The following is a 17,557-nucleotide window of genomic DNA, read 5'->3' as shown; positions in this document are numbered from 1 at the left end:
AAGTGTGTTTCTTTGTTGTAGGAAGAATTTATGTCGTGTGTGTGTGTGAGAGTGTTTTTCCAGTTTATTCTTATTCTTATTATTATACACTTTTCAAGTGTTTCAAGTGCTTGTGTATGAGTGATATATTTTACTGCGTGTGACAGGATTTCACTCGTGTATGTAAGTGTTTCACATGTGTATGTGAGCAAAAAAACCTCACATTTGTATGAGAGCATTTCATTAGTGTTTGTGTGCGAGATAATCCAGAATTATGTCCCTGTCGGCTTCTCGTTCGTGTCGGTGTTTCATGAACGTGACACTTTCAAGGCTGATGATGTGGAGCTTCGCCGACATCTTTGCTCTCCTGCGTCTGGTTCTTTTTTTTCTCCCCCCCCCGAGCCGCTTCAAGCAAACATGAGAATGTAACTCTGCACTGAGTGGGAGCTCGGCCATCTTTAAAACACATTTCATCTCGCTCGCCCCTCCTACTGCCTCCTGCTTCTTTTCTCCACGCACATCTCCGTCCTTTGACTGAGCGAAATGAATTTTGAGGTGAATTTGGGAGTGTTCACTAGTTGGACAGAGGGGGGGGGGGGGGGGCGAATGAAAGTACACTTTTGTCCATGCAGTAGATCCATGATACAATCCCCGACAATATCTCTGAGTGATCATCTTCTCAAGAGAGTATGTTCATATTGAAGCAGTTAGCACTGTATTGAATGAAGTTGTGCTTTCTGTCTGTATGCATGCATTTGCCTTCCGTGTGATGAAAGACAGTATGGCTGTTCTGAGTTGATGGCATGTCTGGTCATGTGGACAGGTGAGCTGCAAAGAGAGAGAGAGAGAGAGAGCTGAGCGAGAGACTATAGTTTAAATGTGCTTTTATTTTATGTGCATTCCATGAATGGGCTTTTGCTTGTGACGTGGAATTGTTGGGAAGATGCATTAAAACACATGGTCCCCATATGGAAATGGAGAAAGAATTTTCACGAATGTGGCATAAACTGGAATACTGAGGAAAAACACGTTTAGGACCTTAAGTTAAATTCCGATTCAAAAGTGTTTCGTCCTTCCCGAAACACCGCACGGGACTTTTTCTCAATCCAAACGCGAGTTATTTCGCCTTTGCGCACGCTGGGTACTTTTTACGCACGAACGCGCAGTCAAAAGCGCGCCCTGTTGACCGTCGAACTTCGACGCGCCGCGCAAAGGAGAGAGAAACGTGGGCCTCCCTCTCCCCTTTTAAACGTCCACGCTGTCCACGTCCTCAAAAAGAATGGATCTAATTAAATCGATGCACTCGTCATCACGGGCTGGATTTTTTTTCTTCTTCTTTTCCTTTTTTTTTTTTTTTTTTTTTGCCAAACAGGCTCCGGTGGCGGCGGAGAGGAGGCTGGGAGATGCAGGACCACATGACTAGGCGAGGGAGAGAGGGATGGGAGTCAGGTTGGGTTTCTCGTCTCTCATTGGCCGGTGGGCTGACTTTTGACACGCAGACCCGGGACCCTCCTGCCGTATAAATAGGCCTGATAGAACTTTATTATTCTAGCATCACGGCTGCAGGCTTCTGCTCAGTTTGGAGTTACTCGCGTCACCTCAACTGTATGCCTGCTTGAAGGTGGTTTAAAAAGAGGGGCACAGCAGCACAAGGAGTCTGCATGTCTGTTTAGACATGCTCAGCTTTGTGGATACCCGGATTCTGTTGCTGCTTGCAGTAACTTCATACCTAGCAACATGTCAATGTAAGTTTTACAATATCTGCTCTTTTCTCTCCTGGATATTTCCACCCACGCTGCTTGAGGATCTTTTTTTTTTGGCTTTTGGTTTGGAACTTACTTCATCGTGAAGACAGACAGCTCATATCACTGCTGCTTTAAAAACTCAACGGAATGAGTTCGTGCAGAGGAATCTTCTTTTTTTTTGCCAAGGATACAATAATTATCATAGGAGTAGTTGCACTCCTGAGAGAGAGAGAGAGAGAGAGAGAGAGAGAAAAAGTTTGACTTTTGAACGAGACGTCGAAAGTAATATTATTTAAAACGTTTTTGTCCTAAAGTTAAGGGAAGAAAAGATTTGGGGCGTTGTACTTAATGTTCCATCCAGACATCCAAGGATGATTAATTGGAGGGGAAATACAAGAGTGTCTCCTGGTGGCCAAAGGTGCGAACTACACCTTGGACCCAATTTGATTGAGTTTAACTTTAGATCAGTTAATGAAAAGTCGAAATTACACAGAACAGTATCACGATACATTTTTTATTTATCACATCTATTCCATTTATCCTATATTTGACTATAACCCAATTGAAACTACAAATTGAGTCGTATATTATTTAACTGCAAATGCATTCCATTAATGATATGCATGACTTGTGCTTTTAAACAGAAACGTTCAACATTGAAATACCTTAAAATCTTGAGATGAACTTTCTCTCATCACTTAGTGTGCCCATCTGCGCCACCTTGTGGTCTAGTTTGGACACGTCGCTTTAGAGTTCAAGGGGAGGTCCTGCGGAGCCAAAAACCAAGCAGTACTAGCTGGTCCATTTTCACAGATGCTTCTGGTGTCCCATTTGTGCTAAAGCACATTGTAGCACTGTGAGATATAAACATTTGATAAGCAAAATGAGCATTTTAACAACTTGAAAGCAAAATCTTGCTATACACATTTGACTAACAAAGCAAATTATAAAGTACATTCAATGATACCATGAATTTATCAATTGAAGTTACATAATCCAAATGACAATTGCTGTTGTTTTTTGGGGGGTTTTTTATCTTGTTTGCGATGACTGGCTTTACTTGTTCTAAAGGCATAACGTGTCCAGGCCTGTTCGGCTTCATAGACTTAATACCAGCCTGGAATGCTTTGATTGACATTGCTGTTGAAAGACATTTAAAGTGGGCTGTGACCAATGTCAGCTTTAACTACAAGCACATGTCTAGCAAAGAAATAGCCACATTTTTTTCATAGAGAGAGAGAATTTAATATGATTTTAAGGTAGCAATGACAGTTTATTTTGCAGGTGTTTTGCTTCTGTTCTAACGGTGTATTCCCTTTTCTCTCCCCCACCCTCCTCCTCTCCCTCTGCCTCCTCTTCATCTGTCATCTGTGCAACGCTGCAGTCTTGGTTAGTACACACATGCATGCATACATGAACATATCAAAACAACATGACGTTAACAGTGTTTGTTACCTTGTCAGGTTTTGGGGTTTTTTTTTGCCTTCCAAAAAACACGTACATATCCCATCTCAAGATGCCTCTCGTAAGGTCCAGTGCGATTTGAGCAATCTCAACCGCAGTTTAGGATTTATCAAATTGTGCCCCCTCGACAGAGTTATTCTCCCTTCCTGTCCTCGGGTAGGCGAGGGTCCGACTGGCTGAAGACTGTGTCAAGGAAAGCTTAAACCGCCAGGCACCCTCAGGGGCCTGCATGGCACAAAGGATCCTTTCTAAGGGCTGCAGCAAGGGGCAGCGGCCTTCTTTTGCCTCCTCATCACTGCGGCCAATGATTACGTTTAAGGGGACATGTCTGATCTCAAATCTTGAACATTTCAAGCATTTTGAATTCAAATCTGCAGCCCATTCCTGGTGATTCTGCATTCAAACATGCCAACTCAGCAATGAGATTGCCCAAGACATAAGTTGGTAACACATTCAGCAGCATCATTTATATTTGACCGTCTGCTATATGTCTCATTATCATACGAAAGCACTTTTTTATATGGACATCATCCTCTTGGTGCTGAATTTGCTCAGTCTTGCTGTTGCTCAGCTACACCTGTGCATTGCTGTGCTTTACCTGAACGGGACCGATCGCGTCTATACACAAACGCCTCAACCTCAATGCTTTTGCAAGCAAAGCAGAGAGGATGACGCTTTATGACGATGTTCATCAGCTTAGTGGAAGATGAAACTTAGATGTATCTATCTTCTTTTCGCACATAATGTTTGTCTTATGCGTGGTTTAACACCTGACGGCATGGCACACCCGAGCAAGAGAGTTTTAGCGTAGAGGCGCTCAAAGGGCAACGTTTGTCCTGTCCCGTCTCAGAAAATGTCTCCTACCTTGCTTGTCCCGTGTCTGGAAGGTCAAGTTTGTTTACATGCACATTTGATTACCGTACTGCACCTGCTCTGCATCTAGTGCTTTATTTAGGGTAGCTTAGAGAGAAAAGGGCGGACGCTTTGAAGCAGTTGAGTCGCGAGACATCTGGTCTGTGTTTGAAGCTGACTGGCTTATTTTCCTGCCGCAGGGCCCCCGAGGAGACAAAGGACCTCGAGGTGACAGGGTAAGCTGAAATGGGAATTGCATCGTTTTGAACAATGTTTCACGTCTGATTGTTGTGGGTTTTTTTTAATTTTTTTTATAAGGAATGTTGGACGTAGACATTTGTTGACATGGTTTGACCTGCTAACCTTACTAGGCCACATCCCAGTTTGCATGACCCCATGTCAACATAGTAGCAATGCTATTGTTTTGTAATGTTTTTACTTCATTCAGCTAATAACCATGATATTTCTACCAATATTTTAGCAGTATTAGTTATGTTTAATGGAAACAATAAGAATGCATAGAAACAATAAGAATAATAAAGGAAGCTTGACAGCTGACCTCATGGCACATGTCTCTGTCGTGTAGGGTCCCCAGGGACCTGATGGAAAAGATGGAAAACCCGGACTTCCCGGCCCCGCTGGCCCCCCTGGACCCCCTGGACTTGGTGGAGTAAGTTCCCTTTTTTTTTTTTTTAAATTATTTGTGAAAAGTCAAACAACCTACAAAGAATTAAGTGATACTGTGTTGACTTTGGTGCACGTGTGTCTCTTCACACGTGTAACGATGCATGATTGAGCGATGCACCTAAATAGCATGTTGATGTGATCACATCGGTCGCACTCAGAGGTCAGCTGTGCGTCACACTGTCACTCTTATAATTGTGGCACTCAACTGATATGAGTTTGATAACATCACTTCCTCTTAAATTGGCACGAATCTGATTTGCAATGCTAATGTCGATGCTGTCAATCTTGTTTGCTGGCACAATGTTCTCCAAATCAATATTTTTGCGACATTAGCTTGTTTGCATGCACGGACTTCAACTATGTGATTTTTTTGGGTGAATAATGGTCTCTATTTTTGTCTTTTGCAGAACTTTGCTGCTCAGTATTCTAAGCCCCCAGATCCAGTTTCACCCATGGTGAGGGCCCGTGCCTTGTCACACACTCATGCACCAGTGCTGCATTTCAGCCACACGCCATTGAACTCAACGTGCAGGAGTTTTGTTTCAGTTCCAACACATTAGATGATTTTTTTTTTTTTCATTTATTGATTTTTGTTCATATCAAACCTGATTGTTTTTTCCCCTTAGGGTATGATGGGCAACAGAGGCCCTCCCGGACCCCCTGGACCCCCTGTAAGTTGAAATTTGGGCTCGGATCGCAATCTGGTGTTACATTTGTGCCGCTGGCATAGTTGTGACTGAAAGCTGCATTTATTATTTGCCCTAACAGGGACCTCAGGGACACACCGGACACCCTGGTGAGCCCGGCGAGCCTGGACAAACTGTAAGCTCATCCTTTAAAATGCTCTCATTCTAAATGTGAGGAGAACTCTTGTCATAAACACTCTTGTTTTACATCAAAGGGCGCCGTTGGTCCCCGTGGCCCCCCTGGACCTCCTGGCAAAGCTGGAGAGGACGTAAGTAAACAATGGCGTCAGCACAGATGCTAAGTGCTCTTTGTTGTTGTTGTTGTTTTCTTGGGATTAAATTGAGCCACTTTTCCACTTTCAGGGTAATAATGGCAGACCTGGCAAGCCCGGAGACAGAGGTGGCCCCGGCCCTCAGGTAAGCGTCTGGCCTGACTACTACTGACTTTCATTTTATGGAGCAATGCCAATTTGTCTGAATAACATTGCGTTGCTTGTTTTGAACTACAGGGTGCTCGTGGATTCCCCGGAACCCCTGGACTTCCCGGAATGAAGGGACACAGAGTAAGTATCACACTTGGCATGAGGCAGTCTGCACAAAAATGGCGGCACAAGAAACTAAAATTGCAGAAAAGTGGATTATTATTAATTTTTTTTTATATGGTTCAACCAAGAGATAACTACAGATGGCCTTTTATATTTATATTTTTATATATATATATATATATATATATATATATATATATATATATATATATACACACACCAAGCGATAACACATATAAAGTAAAATATTTGCTCTTGTATATCTGAAGCTGCATGATAATAGTTTTTTTTAACTGCATATATTCTTAACAAAAAATTTACATTTAAAACAACCACTCAATTTGAGGACATATAACAAACACAACACCATTCATTGCCATCTGTACATTTCCCTTTTGAATCCACCACATCTTCATGGCACCATTTTATTTATCCATTATACGATATCAACTGTAATGACCTTTTCTGTGTTTCAGGGTTACAATGGCTTGGATGGACGCAAAGGAGAGCCTGGTGCCGCTGGAATCAAGGTGAGAAAGTGGTCAACAGACTAGAACTAAGAAAATTCTCTTGCATATTACAGATGAATAAGCACATGTAGCAAAACAGTGAGACACCTTGCTCACGTTTATCCACCTTCTCCTCCTTTAAATGTAGGGTGAGGCTGGCGCACACGGAGCTGCCGGAAGACCAGGACTTGTTGTAAGTGCTGCTCGCCACTCAACTTTTTTTTTTTTTTTTTTTTTTTTTTTTTATGATATACTTTGATCAGTCAGCGAAAACTGGATCCTTGCCTTTTCATTCGTCGTGACTTTCTTACTACTTGTACTCCATTAGCGGATCTTTATTCAGTGAATGAACACGTCCGTGCTTTCCTCCATTCAGGGACCTCGCGGTCTGTCTGGCGAGAGAGGTCGTGCTGGCCCTGCCGGCCCTGTTGGTGCTCGTGGTGCTGATGGCAACACCGGACCTGCCGGTGCTGCTGTAAGTACCCGTCTCTGGGCTAAAGCTGTTTGCCACACACCCCAAAATAGCCCACGTCATACTTTATATGTGAGGCGATCTATTCTGACTGCGCCCGCTTTGGCTCTCCTCAGGGACCCGTTGGTGCTGCTGGTGCCCCAGGTTTCCCCGGTGGCCCTGGACCCAAGGTAGGCCTCATGTCACAGCCACCTCTGCACTCTACCTTTAGAATTTTTCATCCGTCTGATCAGCACTCTTGACTTCTCCATCTTCTGCTTCGTTCATGATTGTGCTCTCTGTGCAACTGTTCACGCAGCATATCCTCGAGTCTTACATTCCAAACTTGAAACCTTTCCAAAGCACAGATAAGCTAAGCTTTCGTGCGTTGATTGGATGTTTTCGGCCATTCACAGGGAGAGGTTGGAGCTGTTGGTGCTACTGGTCCCTCTGGACCTCAGGGTGCTAGAGGAGAGCCCGGTCCCAATGGTGCTGTTGGCCCCGTTGGTCCCGTTGTAAGTACACTACTGTTGCTCACTTTTTTTGGTCATTTTTTTTTGTTGTGGTTGATTCATCACTTGTGTTAGATATTTAGTGTGATTTTTTTTTTCCCCAGTCTTTCTGTTGTTTATGTATTGGTTATGTTCTCTCTTAGGGTAACCCTGGTGCTAATGGCCTGAACGGAGCCAAGGGAGTCACTGTAAGTGTTTGAATAATCGATATTATATTAATCATACATGGAATAATACCCAAAAGGTTGCTCGGTGGTACTGAAGTGTTACTAATGGCTGTGATTTTAGGGTGCTGCTGGCGTTGCTGGAGCTCCTGGATTCCCCGGACCCAGAGGAGGACCTGGACCTCAGGGACCTCAGGGTGCCGCTGGTCCCAGAGGCCTGGCTGTAAGCTCACATTCACATCATAAAACAAGAGCAAAAAAAAGTTGCACAGGTTCATGCGTATGAATGATGTTTTATTGTTGTTGCACATATTTTAGGGAGATCCCGGCGTTCAGGGTGTTAAGGGAGATGTCGGTGCCAAGGGTGAGCCTGTAAGTTTGAAAGACTTCCCACGCATTTTTTTTTTTACTCTTTTTTTTTTCTTTAATGCTGACGACTGGTTAATTACATTGTCCTCCATTTGCTGCCTTCTGCAGGGTAGCGCTGGACCTCAGGGAGCCCCCGGATCTCAGGGTGAGGAGGGCAAACGAGGACCTACTGGCGAGATTGGTGCCACCGGCCCCGTTGGTAGCCGCGGATCCAGAGTGAGTGAATACTGGCGGTCGTCGTCTCGGGCGCCATCTTGCTTTGGGGATCACCTGACAGCCCTTGTGTGTTTCCTCTAGGGCGCTCCCGGAAGCCGTGGAATGCCCGGTAGCGAGGGAAGAGTTGGCCCACTTGTAAGTCAAGCTTTACACATGAGGTTTGAGACTCCTCCGTGTTGCTGCTGCTTTTTCACCTCGTGGTCTCTGTCACGTAGGGTATGCCCGGTGCTCGTGGAGCCACCGGCTCTGCTGGAGCTCGTGGAGCCCCCGGAGATGCTGGTCGTGCTGGTGAGCCTGGTGCTGTTGGTCTCAGGGTGGGTATTGATTCCTCCATCAGTTTCCAAAACGAGCTGTAGCACAGACACGTGATATATGTCATTGGTATTATGTTAGCAACCCAATCCTGATGTAAAACAACAACACATTTAACCAGAACATGTTTTCAACAGGGTGTCCAGGGAAGCCCTGGAAGCTCTGGACCCCCAGGAAAGGAGGGACCTTCTGTGAGTAACCTTCTACACAAAATATAAGGCACAAAAAATAGCTTCCGTGCTCTGGTTGTGCTAATTGTCATGGTTTCCCTCCTGTAGGGTCCTGCTGGACAAGATGGCCGTACTGGTGCTCCCGGCCCAACTGGACCTAGAGGCCAGCCTGGAAACATTGGCTTCCCTGGACCCAAGGGACCCGCTGTAAGTAGAAACAAGATGGATGGCAATAGGACCAATATGAGGGAATCGATCAAGTATCTTAAATGCGCAACGCCATCCTAACTTGTTGAATCGAATGTTTTCTAGGGTGAGCCTGGCAAACCCGGAGAGAAGGGAGCTACCGGAACCACTGGACTGAGAGTAAGTCACATGACATACAACGCCTTAATGATGATAATAACGTACAATATCATTGAGCATTTTCTCAGTAGTCTGTTGTTCTAATCGTATAAACGTCTCTGTGTGTAGGGACCTGCTGGCCCTGATGGTAACAATGGCGCCACTGGCCCCATGGGAGTTTCTGTAAGTATCCGTGTGCCATTTAACAACTTAAAGACGTTATTTATTTATATATATATTTTTTTTTATCATAGCATGTTACTGTAACCTTGCTTTCCTCTTTCCTGTCATAGGGCGGTCCTGGTGAGAAGGGAGAGCAGGGACCTGCTGGATCTCCTGGTTTCCAGGTTTGAATCCATGATTTGCTACTAATAATGTAGGACGGTGATTCCCCCCCCAAAAAAATCCAATTATCCAGGTTAATTTCTGCCTTATTGAGGAAGCGCACTTAAATGATCCGCCTGCCACGATATGTCACTGGCATATAAAGATGAACAAAGATAACATCATTTGCAAACCAATTAAGTGCAATTGGATAACTTCCCATGCCACGCCCGATGATCTCTTACAGCACACTGGCTGGGGATCACTGGTTTAGGAGTATCATTCTACAAAATTCATTACTTTCTGCTTTGCAGTCAGACACGTATTAATTACAACCAACTCAGCCTACATACAGTATATTGTCATACTCTGTGTTTTTATACTTTTTCAGGGTCTGCCTGGACCCGCTGGTTCTGCTGGAGAGGCTGGCAAGCCCGGAGACAGAGTAAGTACACAGAAACACACACAGAATGATACTATTGCATGTGCATTTAACGCATACCAAGCTTAAACAACACCCGTGTCCCTAACAGGGTATCCCAGGAGACCAGGGCGTCGCTGGACCTGCTGGTGTCAAGGTATGAACTTTGTTTCCCCGGATTCCACGCAGCTGATAATAACCGTTGTTTGTTATTTGTGAAGTCTTATGCACATTACTACGAGACTTCCCACTGATAGCCTCCGTGTCCTACTACAGGGTGAGCGTGGAAACCCCGGTGCTGCTGGATCTGCTGGACCTCAGGGACCTATGGGACCCCGTGGAGCTTCTGGAGCTCCTGGCGTTGATGGTGCAAAGGTAAGATGTTTTGCTATGGAGGACCGGTCAGGCCAAGGGTGCGCGTGACCCTCAATGCGTTTGTACAGGAGTGCGCTCACAGAACTTTGTAAATAATACCAAAGAGGAATAACCGTAAAAATGAAAGGGTCCATCTCATTTGCGCTTCACAGCCAAAATGAAACCTAGCTTTTCCGATTGACTTCCAGGGAGAGCCTGGCATTGCTGGAGTTCTTGGTGCTCCTGGACATCAAGGAGCTAGCGGCATGCCCGGAGAGCGTGGAGCTGCTGGTCCCTCTGGAGTCAAGGGAGAGAAGGTCCGCAGCAAACGTCATGACAAGTCTATTCACGTGTATCAGTCGTAGGTCCGACTCAAACTCTCGCTCTTTTTTTTCCTACAGGGAGAGCTTGGACACAAAGGACCCGACGGCAACCCTGGAAGAGATGGTGCCCGTGTACGTGCCGATCTGATCCTCAATCTCTTCGCCCTCAAATCGTCGACATTGCTTACAATTTCCAAAGCAGAGACATGCTCTTCACCATCTTCTCTTATTGACTTGTAGGGTCTCCCCGGAGCTGGTGGACCCCCTGGACCCACAGGAGCCAATGGCGACAAGGCAAGTATTTGACAAAAGTAGCTAGAATGTCTTGGTCGTATCGCCACTTGACATTGTCTTTAATATTCAACCTCACTTGGTGGGGATTTTCAATTGCAACTACAAATAAGGTGTCATCATCAAACGTACAAGAATGACATGACATGGCTTCGATCAGAAGCCAAGAAGTAGCATTCATATCAACATACGTTCACGCCATCAGAAGATGATTCCACATGCATGTGCGGCCATATAAATACGGTGTGCTCTTCATACTTACACAGCAGCTGTCTTTTGTAGGGTGAGAGTGGATCTTTCGGACCCGCTGGACCTCCTGGAGTCCGTGGTGCCTCTGTAAGTTTTGAGAAATACCAATATCAGTATTTGTATTGATCCCAAATGTGGGCAATACGTTTGATTGAATAGGCATTATTTTGCTGAGTGCGGCTATCTTTATATTCAACATAGGGTGAGCGTGGAGAGGTTGGACCCGCTGGAGCCCCTGGATTCGCTGGACCCCCTGTAAGCTAACATCCTCACACCTACAACATATGATTTGTGATGAAACACTGAGGCCATGCAGAACAGAATTAGACACCATAGCCAAATTCTGTTGTTTCGTCACCCAACAGGGCGCTAACGGACAGGCCGGAGTAAGAGGAGAGCGTGGACCCGCTGGAGGAAAGGGAGATGCTGGCCCCTCTGGCCCTGCTGGACCCGCTGGACAAGCCGGACCTGCTGTGAGTATAACATTCATTCTGAACCAATGCATGTTGCTTTGTCATTTCAGGTCACAGCACTTGAAAGAGCTCATTTATCAGTCATTCACATGTTGATGCGTTCGAAATGACGGCTATGATTCGTAATCATCGGTCGACACTGGCGTGGAATTCAGTCTGACCATTTACCATGCATTTCAGGGTCCTTCCGGCCCTGCTGGACCTACTGGTGCCCGTGGAGACAATGGCCCTCAGGTGAATATTGAAAAAATGTCCATCATTTATTCCTCAGCACACTTATTACACTCACAAAAGTGTAACTAAATATTCACTTGGACTCACAAAGTGCTTCACATAAAATACATTGACAAATAACCCGGAATCACAACATTTTGCTGTTAATACACGAAAACCCCAAAAATCAAATCCGAATAAATGTACTCTTACCGTACAAGCTGCCTAAACAAATGTTTTAACTGCTTTTCGAAAACATCCACTCAAGAGGCAGCTAATTTTCATTGAGCCAGGGCACCCATTCAAAAAAATCTCACGGCATTCACACCACCAGACAAAAATGTCCCCAAAAGTATGATTACTGAATTACTGAAGATCTCATTTCACTTCGCTCACAATCTGGGCCAGATGAATTGAACGCAAAGTTGATGTACTCACAGGAAGCCGTGACTTATTCTGTGGATACACACTGTAGCTTAATTGTGTCTTGCGCCCCCTAGTGGAAGGGCATTTAATTTTTCTGCCTCTCACTATACTGTACATCGCTGGCATAGATGAATGAACACAAATATAGTTGTAATTGATAACTTTCATCAAATGAAGTGAAATTGGAGCATTCCTCGCAGCATGACCACGACTGCGCCGCAGCACCCAAGTAGGAATCAATGACCTAGGACCGCCAAATGTTTATATTTATCAATGTAAAAGACTCTTGTCCACGGGACCACATGTTGTTCGAATTGGATAATCCCTGGCTCTCCAAACGCAGCGGCCAAGGAGTAGTTATTTCTGAAAAAGTTTCTTTCAATGTGCAACAAAACTCCAATTTGTTGAACTGTCCCCGATGGATCATTTTTGTTAAAACCGTTCAACTGCCCCCCCCCCCCCCCCCCTTTCTTCACGCTATTATTTCCAACACATTTATTAGTGTCTAAAACTTGAGTGGTTAACATTTCATCTTCGGTGAGTCAGTGCAGTCAAATTTTCCATTTGAGATTCTTTATTGGATTTTTTTTTTTTTTTTTACTATGGCGCTATGATTGACCTATTTTTGTATGATAGGGTCTGACTGGTTTCCCTGGAGCTTCTGGCAGAATGGGCCCCGCCGGTCCTGCTGTAAGTACATTTTATCTTAGTTTGGGTCATTGAGAGCCCCCCAAAATATATACCCCAATTTCAAATATTCTCCTCCTCTCAGGGTATTGTCGGACCCGCTGGCCCTGCTGGTCCCGCTGGTAAAGATGGTCCCCGTGGTATGCGTGGAGACTCTGGTCCCGCTGGCCCCGCTGGAGAGCAGGGTATGGTTGGACCTCCTGGCCCCGTTGGAGAGAAGGGACCTTCCGGAGAGTCTGGACCTGCTGTAAGTTGAAAGTGCCCGAGCCAGATGCACATACATCCCCTCTAATAGTCATCATTCATTCATTTCATGATGTCGTGCTTTGGCTTAGGGTGCTCCTGGTGCTTCTGGAGTTTCTGGACCTCTTGGTCTTCAAGGATTTGTTGGTCTTCCCGGCGCTAGAGGCGATCGCGGTACTCCTGGTGGTCCCGGTGCTGTCGTGAGTATTGCATTTTTCCGACGAAAAGATTTCTTTGCAGCACATCTGATGACATCACTGAGTGTTTTTAGATTTCAAGAACATGCAGAGTACAAATAGTGAAGCCATGTACTTAACGTTATAATGTAATGCCACTTGACGCTTGCTCTTAACGCGCGACTCCAACCACAAGCTCATTGAATCGTTTAGTGTAACTGAAAGGGATTTGACAAATGTGCAATTTTGCCATGGTTAGTCATTGTTGACTTTGTCACATCCTAGGGAGAGCCTGGTAGACTTGGACCCGCTGGTCCCGCTGGTGCCCGTGGCCCCGCTGGCAACATTGGTATGCCTGGTATGACCGGACCTCAGGGAGAAGCTGGCCGTGAGGTACTATTATCGAGTATATAACACCATCTAATGCTTACATGTTCAAAAACAAATACGAGTGATGCGAAAGTACAAGGTCTTGGGTTTTAAACTTGAAATCACATTACAGGGTAACTCTGGTAACGATGGTCCTCCCGGCCGTCCTGGTGCTGCTGGAATCAAGGTACCCTACTCGTCCTATATCCATAAAGACGATGCGCAGACCAGAAGTATTCATATTTCCCGTTCTGATCATCACCTGCCGCGCTTAGGGAGACCGTGGTGACCCCGGTCCCGCTGGTGCTTTGGGACTTGCTGGCGCTCCCGGACCTGCTGGCCCCAGCGGCTCCGTTGGAAGACCTGGAAACCGTGGAGACTCTGTACGTTTCCACGGCCCGGCTTGCATATTACAAACGCCACCCAGCTTTTACCGACATTTCTTTGTGACAAACATTTATTGACCGTGATGTCAACACCACAGGGCTTTACCGGACCTTCTGGACCCGCTGGACCCGCTGGAGCTAGAGGTGCCGCTGTAAGTAGAGCCTCCATCTCGACAGAAGACTACCACGCAGATTCTTGGGAATAAAAATGCAACTGCTGTCATGATCTTATATGTTGTAGTAGCATAGCCATACTATAACGTTCAACACCTGTGATTAAATTCCTGTTCAAATGACACAGTGCGCTTGTATGTTTTCTAGGGACCCGCTGGAGTCCGTGGCGAGAAGGGAGTTGCTGGAGACAAAGGAGAGTTTGGAATGAAGGGTCTTCGTGGACATCCTGGTCTCCAGGGAATGCCAGGACCTTCTGTGAGTGAAGCATACCACCATGATACATTTAAAAAAACAAAAAAAAACATTATCCTTATAGCAGGATGATGGATCATTTATGACATCTTTGCATATAGATATATTGCAGACCAATGTCATTGAAAGGCATCTCTCCCTTCAGGGTGCCCCCGGTGACACCGGACCTGCTGGTGCTCATGGACCCGCTGGACCCAGAGTAAGCGAAACGATTTTTTTCCCCCCTCTTAGATCCGGGTCCATTGTAACCACTGCTTGGGCAGGTACGAGAGTGCAATATGATTGGATGCACTCAAGAAGGCTGTACTTTACTGTTCCCTTGCGTACCGGATTTTGTTTTCGTTACTCGAACATAGCACGAAGCAAAATGTAGTTACTGTAGATGTGATGAATCCAAATCTGACCAAGATGTTTCCCCCCTCTTCAGGGTCCCTCCGGACCCCACGGACCTCCTGGTAAGGATGGTAGAGCTGGTGCCCATGGCACTATTGGCACCGCCGGTGCTCGTGGAGCCCCTGGACACATCGGCCCTGTTGTAAGTACACGGCACAGTGAACTTTTCGAAAGACGGATGATGACCTCTGTTACATTGCGCGGATGCTCATCAAAGCTGGCTCTTATCTCTTTTAGGGTCCCCCTGGACCTCCCGGTCTGCCTGGACCTCCCGGCGCTGCTGGTGGCGGCTATGATCTGTCTGGATACGATGAGTACAGAGCTGACCAGCCCGCCATGAGAGCTAAGGATTACGAGGTTGACGCCACCATCAAGTCCCTCAACACTCAGATTGAGAACCTGCTCACCCCCGAGGGATCCAGGAAGAACCCCGCCCGCACATGCCGTGACATCAAGCTCGGACACCCCGAATGGACCAGCGGTAAGTGGGACATCTTGGAGGGATCGCGGCCGACATCAAAGCACGCGGCGAAACCAATCGCAAACCGTTCTGGTTCCGCAGGATTCTACTGGATCGACCCCAACCAGGGTTGCATCAATGACGCCATCAGGGTCTTCTGCGACTTCGCCACCCGCGAGACTTGCATCCATGCCCACCCCGAGAGCATTGCCAAGAAGAACTGGTTCAGAAGCACCGAGAACAAGAAGCACGTCTGGTTTGGAGAGACCATCAACGGCGGAACCGAGGTGAGCCGCTGCCGAGAGGCCGGACGACGGGAACGCGTTTGTCGTCGGAGCTCGAGAACAAACGCGGACTTGCGTTGCGTCTTTTGCAGTTCACCTACAACGACGAGACCATCAGCTCCCAGAGCATGGCCACCCAGCTGGCCTTCATGCGCCTGCTGTCCAACCAGGCTAGCCAGAACATCACCTACCACTGCAAGAACAGCGTTGCCTACATGGATGCTGAGAGCGGCAGCCTGAAGAAGGCTATGGTGCTCGGCGGCTCCAACGATGTGGAGCTGAGGGCTGAGGGCAACAGCCGTTTCACCTTCTCTGTGGTGGAGGACGGTTGCACTGTGAGTAGCTCTTTTTTTTTTTTTTTTCCCGTCACCATTATGCATAGCGACTGGGAGAGCCAGTGCAAGTTTTCGCTACAATATCAGCTCAGGGTTAGAATTGTTTGGGGCTTTTCGTTATATTGGTTTTTTTTTTTTTATTCAGTTAGCTTTCAGAGCGGGTTTGTTAGTTTTTATTCGTTTTTAGCACTAGCTTTTGTTTAGTGAGTGCAATTTTTTATTTTTTTTAACCACTGAGTACAATTCCCAAAACTACTGTGGGACCTTTTCTGTTCCGCAGTAAGACCGAAATAAATACAGTTAAATACATTTAAAATGTACTCCAAAAGCTCATGTATGGTATTAATTGACAACGATGAAAAGAGGATATTTTTGCTGTTATTACAGTTAGTTTTAGTTTCATTCATGTAAAATGTACTTTCAGTTAGCTACGGTTTCACTTTAGCACTCATGTCATTTTATTTCATTCATGAAAATATTTTTATTGTATTATTTCATTATGTCTGAGCCATGCGTCTTGGTTAGTAGCGCCGTTCTGATATTGTTTCTCTTTTGCCCGTCTACTTCCGCAGAGACACACTGGTGAGTGGAGCAAGACAGTGATTGAGTACAGAACAAATAAACCATCTCGCCTGCCCATCCTCGACATTGCACCTATGGACATTGGTGGAGCTGATCAGGAGTTTGGTTTGGACATTGGCCCAGTCTGTTTCAAATAAATAGACTCATGATAAATTAACACCCCAAAAGAGAGAAAGAACGAAAAAACAAAATCTCTGCCCTTCTTTCTGTGTTGTTTTTTTTTTTTAAAAAAATGCTGATTTCTCACTGCGCAACCACTTGCTTAAGATGGGCAACTATCGGAGAGGACTGAACGGACTGAACGGAGCGATTGTGCAATGCAAATTAATACAGCAACCCAAAGGAACGCGGGAAAACACCTTGTTGTGGGACATCATGTCATCCTTTTGTAAAAAATAAAAGAAGTGTAATAAAAACGCTGAAAGTAAGCATCACTTTGTGGTCTTTGTATATCTTCCAAAGAGGAGGTTTAAAACCACAATTTCCATGAAAATAAGGTTTAAACTACCTCATGCATGTACTTAAATAGGCAAAACCCGAGTCCACAACAGAGATGTTTGGGCTTCTAATGCTTCGAGCGTTGTCTCATATCAGAAGGTGCTCGGTAACTTGAAGCGGAGATCAATGGTGCTAATATGCAGCTGTGGACAAAACCACTTTTATCTGTATTATTTTGTATTGATCTTTCAGGAGTCTTGCATTAGTCCTCTGATACGCTCCCACTTTAAGCAGGTGGAATACCCCTAAACCTGATGTCTAGTATTTGTTTCATGTTTTTTTTTTTTGTTTGTCTTGAAATTTTTAGTTTGTTTTGGGTTTTTGCTCAGGCTTTTTACCCTTCAAATCACACATCCAGAGTTCATACTGACATCCCATTCTCAACCAATTCTGAATGGATTTTAGGCGGCCTATCTCTCTCCAGAATGACATCGCAAAGTCTATTGTACCTATTTTGTATATGTGAGATGTTTAAATAAATTGTGAAAAGTTCTGAAATAAAGCATGTCCAATGTTCCAAAACACACTACTCATTGACTTAAGTGCTTTCATGTTGACACAAAATTCAGTGTCACTTGTGTTGTCAGTAGTTTAGTTGATGACTTTGTCGTCGTTCACTTCAACTTTTCTATCACCGA

The 17,557-nt window shown here is 45.4% G+C and overlaps 1 protein-coding gene and 1 long non-coding RNA gene across 2 annotated transcripts; one reads left to right on the top strand and one right to left on the bottom strand.

The window, feature by feature from the left end:
* Window positions 1-267: 267 nt before the first annotated feature.
* Window positions 268-3,349, bottom strand: LOC147132339 (uncharacterized). Its single transcript, XR_015082044.1, has 3 exons — window positions 3,180-3,349; window positions 2,390-2,578; window positions 268-807 (listed from the first exon to the last, which is right to left on the bottom strand). It is a non-coding gene; the product is annotated as an uncharacterized LOC147132339 (long non-coding RNA).
* Window positions 1,523-17,448, top strand: col1a2 (collagen, type I, alpha 2). The gene is made up of 49 exons (XM_086014339.1): window positions 1,523-1,724; window positions 4,215-4,276; window positions 4,627-4,710; window positions 5,135-5,182; window positions 5,354-5,398; window positions 5,496-5,549; window positions 5,629-5,682; window positions 5,777-5,830; window positions 5,923-5,976; window positions 6,435-6,488; window positions 6,616-6,660; window positions 6,844-6,942; window positions 7,056-7,109; window positions 7,335-7,433; window positions 7,574-7,618; window positions 7,719-7,817; window positions 7,913-7,966; window positions 8,072-8,179; window positions 8,261-8,314; window positions 8,395-8,493; window positions 8,629-8,682; window positions 8,770-8,868; window positions 8,974-9,027; window positions 9,136-9,189; window positions 9,300-9,353; window positions 9,722-9,775; window positions 9,864-9,908; window positions 10,028-10,126; window positions 10,315-10,422; window positions 10,507-10,560; window positions 10,669-10,722; window positions 11,002-11,055; window positions 11,170-11,223; window positions 11,334-11,441; window positions 11,622-11,675; window positions 12,717-12,770; window positions 12,853-13,014; window positions 13,103-13,210; window positions 13,472-13,579; window positions 13,689-13,742; window positions 13,831-13,938; window positions 14,040-14,093; window positions 14,263-14,370; window positions 14,513-14,566; window positions 14,795-14,902; window positions 14,998-15,241; window positions 15,323-15,507; window positions 15,597-15,839; window positions 16,412-17,448. Exons 1-49 carry the CDS (start codon window positions 1,655-1,657, stop codon window positions 16,556-16,558), a joined length of 4,071 nt encoding a protein of 1,356 aa, XP_085870465.1. The 5' UTR covers window positions 1,523-1,654; the 3' UTR covers window positions 16,559-17,448.
* Window positions 17,449-17,557: the final 109 nt, after the last annotated feature.

Source organism: Filicampus tigris, chromosome 18 (genome assembly GCF_054856515.1).
Source record: "Filicampus tigris isolate MCC_2025a chromosome 18, RoL_Ftig_1.0, whole genome shotgun sequence".
Lineage (NCBI taxonomy): Eukaryota > Metazoa > Chordata > Actinopteri > Syngnathiformes > Syngnathidae > Filicampus > Filicampus tigris.
This window is presented reverse-complemented; position numbering and strand designations above follow the sequence as displayed.